Source organism: Oncorhynchus keta, chromosome 4 (assembly GCF_023373465.1).
Source record: "Oncorhynchus keta strain PuntledgeMale-10-30-2019 chromosome 4, Oket_V2, whole genome shotgun sequence".
Classification (NCBI taxonomy): domain Eukaryota; kingdom Metazoa; phylum Chordata; class Actinopteri; order Salmoniformes; family Salmonidae; genus Oncorhynchus; species Oncorhynchus keta.
The window spans coordinates 67,936,099-67,941,792 of record NC_068424.1 but is presented as its reverse complement, the minus strand read 5'-3'; the positions used below and the strand labels follow the sequence as shown (position 1 = coordinate 67,941,792).

The 5,694-nt window shown below is 43.4% G+C and overlaps 1 protein-coding gene across 3 annotated transcripts in view; it reads left to right on the top strand.

The window, feature by feature from the left end:
• Window positions 1-387: 387 nt before the first annotated feature.
• The window catches only part of LOC118381005 (protocadherin-1-like), a 460,820-nt gene continuing 455,513 nt past the window's right edge, over window positions 388-5,694 (top strand). Inside the window, exon 1 of one of the 3 annotated variants that reach the window (XM_052513331.1) lies at window positions 388-1,027. Coding sequence is in view for 2 of the 3 variants with exons in the window: in XM_052513320.1 (XP_052369280.1) it covers window positions 3,167-3,285 (119 nt within the window). In the remaining variant the exon portion in view is untranslated. Of the gene's footprint in view, window positions 1,028-2,652; window positions 3,286-5,694 lie in introns of those variants that run through there. The other 2 variants (XM_052513320.1, XM_052513338.1) reach the window with 2 other exon arrangements.

Here is a 5,694-nt window from a genome sequence, read left to right as displayed (position 1 = left end):
AATGATAGAACCAATGAGCGGATCAATGAGCGGATCAATATCTCCCTCTCTCTCTCTCTGTATCTCTCTCTATCTCTCTATATATAGTGTATTATTATTATATTATTATTATCTCTCTATGTATATATACATATATATATATCAAACAGTGAGTGAGAGATTTCTAAAATGTAGGCTTATGTGAGAAAAAGAATGTTAGGAAATCTGCATAAATGGAACTTGCTTCGCTCCACCTTTTTTGCTGTTTGTGTATGTATGTGTGTGTGAGAGAGAGAGAGGGAGAGAGAGAGAGAGAGAGAGAGAGAGAGAGAGAGAGAGAGAGAGAGAGAGAGAGAGAGAGAGAGAGAGAGAGAGAGAGAGAGAGAGAGAGAGAGAGAGAGAGAGAGAGAGAGAGAGAGAGAGAGCAATCATTTTGAAATCACTTCACTCTCACACACACAACGTGCAGTCGTGCAGTGAGTGGTGGAGCGAACGATCCCGAGGCAGCCCATAGTTGTGTAGCTGTACAGAGGGTGACTGACAGAGGACCAAAACGCTGGCAACTAATGGACATATAGTATATTGTTTTTTGTTTTTTTACTCTGGAACGTGAACATGTTGAGGATTAGCTTAGCAGCTGGTGCGAATGTTCCAAACTAAGCACAGGATGCTGCTATAAAACTGGTCCGGAGACGTACTATATATGGTTGTTTCCGTATCCGAGGAGGGGACAACAATCTGATGTGCAGCGCTTCTGGTCACCAAGTTGTTTTCTGCCGGCAATTAACGCACTCGTTTTGATATCAGGGGGACCGTCATTGGATTTGAAGGAATAGGCTAACCGTCGTCGGCTGATCAAGTGGATTGTTTGTTGTTGGGGTGTTTTATCACGGGGAGTGCGTTGTTCATGTATTGTGGATTCCTACTTGTGGGGAGATATTGAGGGCTGAAGTGGCTTCGTTCAGGAGAGGAGAGGGATCGAAGCTTCTAGCCCGGCTGAAGCGCTCAGAACTGGGATAGGCTACTGAGGAGTTCTCATCCATCCAAGGTAGGCTATGAACTTCACTGTCACGACTCAGCGCTCATATGATGGCTTTATTGACCGTAAACACGCACATATTATGATTCACATACGAGTGGAGCCAACAAAATAACCTCGAATATTACAATTTCCTGATTTTGATAGTTCAATATTGTGCCTTTCATAACCTACCAGTCAGTCCCTTGGGTAGGCTATGCGATCCATTACGCTCAATACATTATTACATCATATGCAGGTCCGATATTGTGTATTTTCCATTTCATTGGGAAATGTAGCATTGTAATGCCGACTGGGGGATAGGTATAACTAAATGTTCCACAGACGTATGGGGATTTCGGTCCGTTTCATTCCGAGGTTGAACACTTGTTGTTTGCTTTCCGACCGTGGACTTGTGTGTCGGCGGTTGATATTCCCCGCACGATCTTTCCACTGATGACTACCGATGTTAGATGTTTTCCCCTACACTAGCCTACTGGTGTGGATTTCTCTATGAGCGACCGTGCGCTTACCCCGTCCACCCTCAAAATGTCCTTTCCATATACGCCATAAATTAGCTAAAGATCCCAACGAAATATCTCTCTCTGGGTTCACGAAAACCGATTTTTATAAGGACTTCCAGTGAGGAATATTTGAATCAAATATTTATTATTTTCCAAATTATGTATTTTTTTGTGTGTATACCTCAGCCCAACCGAGCCAAATAGGCATATGAGTTGAATAATATAGGCTAATAGTAAGGTCATAAATAGCCTAATCAATAGGCTATTACCATTACAATATATCAGGACAGAATACCCAGCAATATGCCTATAGGCTAAAGTAGGTTGATTGTAAATTCGCCACGAATTGCCGAATAAGTAAGTTTTTTTTTAAATAGTCACCTAATGTAATTTATAAAACAGTCAACAGCCAATACGCCCTTCCAATACAGCCCCCTATTACACGCGCTTGTATCACCTGTAGCTGAGTCTTTGCAAATGCCTTATTGTACAGTACCTTTTAAAGTAATATTCCATCTTATTTTAGCCTATGAGTTTTTATCGACGGTCAATATGTTATAGTTATAACTAAATGGCAACATCTGAACTATATCAGCTATTTTTAAAAGTAGGATTAATGATGGACAGCTCTCTGAAGCGGCAGCCGTAGCCTTTTCATGACAGCCTCACTTGGCTGTGACATTACTGCGAAATCCGGTCTTTCTAGCTTCTCCCGTTCCAAGCTGTCTCCTTCCACGGAGGCGTCTAACCTGCTAGGCAGGATGGTGATGATGCGGTACACACGAAACCATAAAGATGAAACTCGCTCCTCTGAATCGCCTATCTCTTAGAATGCTTTTCATAAAGTGTTATATAGGGAGATTGAGGGCGCAAAGACACACCATTCTATTAATGCATGCAATTACCTCATCTCCTCGCCACATAATAATACTGGTCTATATTTTTCTTAATTTTCATATGTAATTTAAAAAATATACAAATCTTGAATAGTGTTTTCCCGATAAGCGTTCATGAACTTGATGACCCTCCCCGCCGCAGGTAATTTGGCCATTGCAGAGCCCTTCCCAATTGGCAACAGGCTGCTGCTATCCATTTAAGCTCTTCAAATAAATAGTCTAAACTCTAAACGTAGGCCATCACCGACAAAAACTGCTCTGTAGTAGGCCTAGCCAACGACAATTTACACAATCCTGTAAACGGTAGTCCGGCGTAGGCTAGTGACTGATGAAGCAAGCGTTAGGGGGAGGAAGGTTTGGGGTTTATTAAGGAGCTTCAGTCAAAGCACCACGATTCCTTCCCCTCTGGTAAAATGCCAAGCGCCTCCACTCGTCTTATTCATGTACATACGGGGTTCATGCAATTAAAATCGAATTGATGCTGACAAAGCGTTTCTATTTTACGTTGCTTACATAGCCTACCAGAAAATGTGTTAAAAAAAAACGTGGACAAAATGTGTTGCTTTATTTTAAACGGGTAGAGGCCTAGGCCTACTGTAGATTGGTCAAGCACACTATTGTGGACTACTCCGTGCAGTTTGCATACTCACAAGCAACAGAGTAACGCAGGTCAGTGGAGTGATTGGTTACAGTCAGCCCACCGGGTTCCATGCAGTTTGAGTTATGCACTGAGGTTAATTATCTACACAATGGCGGATACTTTAATGTCACGCGCGGAGGGGATTCTGCGGCTCGTTTCAAGCTCCTCGTTTATTCGGTGTGTTTTACTGCGTATGTTAAGATCAGCACAACCTTGCCTCATTGAATCGTGAGTATTTTCATTAAGTTTGGTATTTTAAAAGAGTCGGCTTTAGTTGTTTGTGCTTATTATTTGACAGCAGCCTACTAAATGATTCAGCTGTGTACTGTAGCCTGTCGGCCTTGAATAATTGTCAGCCTACTGGAAATAGGCTAGTTTACATCTGACCGTTTTCCATAAGCGAAAAGGCTTCCTGTGTCTGTTGTTTCATTGATATATTTCTTAATTACATTATTTTACCTTTACACGTGTGTGCATTGTTGTGAATTGTTAGGTATTACTGCACTATTGGAGCTAGGAACGCAAACGCTACACACGTAATAACATCTGCAAAATATGTGTATGTGACCAACAACATTTGATTTGATTTTATGAAGTAGCTTGTCTTTCCAATTCATTCTCCTCCAAATCCGCGTCATGGTCAGATTTCAATTGTGCAATGCGGCGAATGAGCAGGGAATGTAGAGATAAACTCGAAAAATAAATAGGACTTGTTGTGTAGGCTATGCACATGTGTATGTTAAATTAATGATCTGAGTCAACAGGTTCACAGACGCCTTCATTAAAATTCTGAAAAGTTGAAATGGCATTTATTTTTTATTTTTATTAAAGGTCTTAGCCGTCTACCATAGACCTCGTGAGAATGGGTGTGGATAATTGTCTATGCTTGAAATGATGCATTTCCACAGCATGTTTTGGGTTCATTAAATCCTATTCCAATTTAGGGAAACAGACTTCCAAATAGGTGTGTTGCCACGGCAGCCAGGAAACACGAGGCTGTTTTCCTACATGGTAATTGGCCAGAATTAGACCATGTAGGTTACATACGGATATAACCATGGCATTCATTTTGACTCCAGCAACTGTAAATACATATGTTTTCAAGGAGCTCACGCCATGACGTCTGATATTTTCCTAGGTCTTATCTTGTAATATATAAGTAGAGAGTAGGTCCATCTGCCATCTGTGGGATAATCCCTATGTGTTTATACGGCGTGTTGTGCTCAATTGAAGACAAGGTGGCATGGTGTCAGACGATATGGAGAGGGCAGTGACCGCTCTGTTTGGTTGAGAGTCGAGATGTTGTGCACCTCGGTATGATCCAAGGAAGCAGCCGAATTATGGAGATCAAACACATCTGCCGTAGCTCTGGTATTTGTATATCATTGACCGGAGCTAGAGAACACCTCGTTTTCTCTCCGGAGATGGTGCTAGCTCGTGCATTGGCAAAGAGCAGTTAGTTGGAGCGGTTCGACCACAATCATTCTCACTGCAGTTTATCTCCTAGGCTAGACTAGAGGAAGACAGAGAGGATTCAGTGTCCTGCTCACCGAGACGAGAGTCTTCCAGCCCAATACAGTGTCTCTGCCACAGCACAGGAGACCGTGTCTTATCAACACTTCCGTTACCTTGTTCCTGATATTTTTTTGTAGTGCGTTCCCACCAGCAGCCCCACAGATAGTCCCAGCATGTTGTGTCTCGCTGTACATCATCCTAGCACGCCATATCTCTGCCAGCCAGCACCAGTGGGTGGTGTAGTGGAGCACTTTAGTCTCCATTCGCACTAAGCAGCCAGCCGTGGCTCGGTGGTGCTATCACCCTATGGTCTGCCTCTTTGACCGGCATAGTCTGGCACACAGGCTGGCAGACAGGCAACCAGCAACAGTTTGCCTGCTTCCCAATAGAGGGGAGAGAGTGATCTGGGCCAAACAATTGGGTTGAATGAAATCGTTAAAGTAATCCCTTGGGTAAGGGACCACCCATATAGCATGGTGAGAAGCCCCCGTCCAGCAGTCTCCAGAGCGGGGAAGAGAATGGGGGCGATTGTGCTGCACAATGACCCGGCTGGATGGGCCATCCAAGGTTGGGTTCCGTCTGGCTATAGGACTTGCTCACCAACCCCTCACACCTTAACCCGCCCTCCCACCCTCCTCCATCCATAGGCACTCCAGGCCAGTTTCTGGTATTGTGGCGATAGAGAGCAGTAGCAGGAGGCTGTTCAATGTGCTCCTCAATTCTGACAATGGAGCCAAATAATATGTGTGTCTGTGATAGATTTAGATGTCCAAAGTGCTTATGCAATAGATCCCTTCAAACCTGAACAGTTGAAAAGCCAGTGTCTAAAACATGCAAAGAGTCATGTTCTGTGTGATTGGTACTATGTGGTTTATACATGATGGGGAAACTCACTAATACATAAGATGGTAAAGAATGTGCTTGATTGTCTGGAAGAACTGTGTGTGTATGGGCTGTGTGTGTGTTGGTGGGGGGGGTCCTCTACTTATGTTGTTGTTGGTAACTAGGTAATAACAGTTGCTGTCGTACTCCAAAACTCAGCAGTAGCACAACAAGTTCTAAAACAAACAGGCTAACCTTTTGTTTGCCTTGAGATCTTATCAGGAGTTGGTAGGCGAGTCT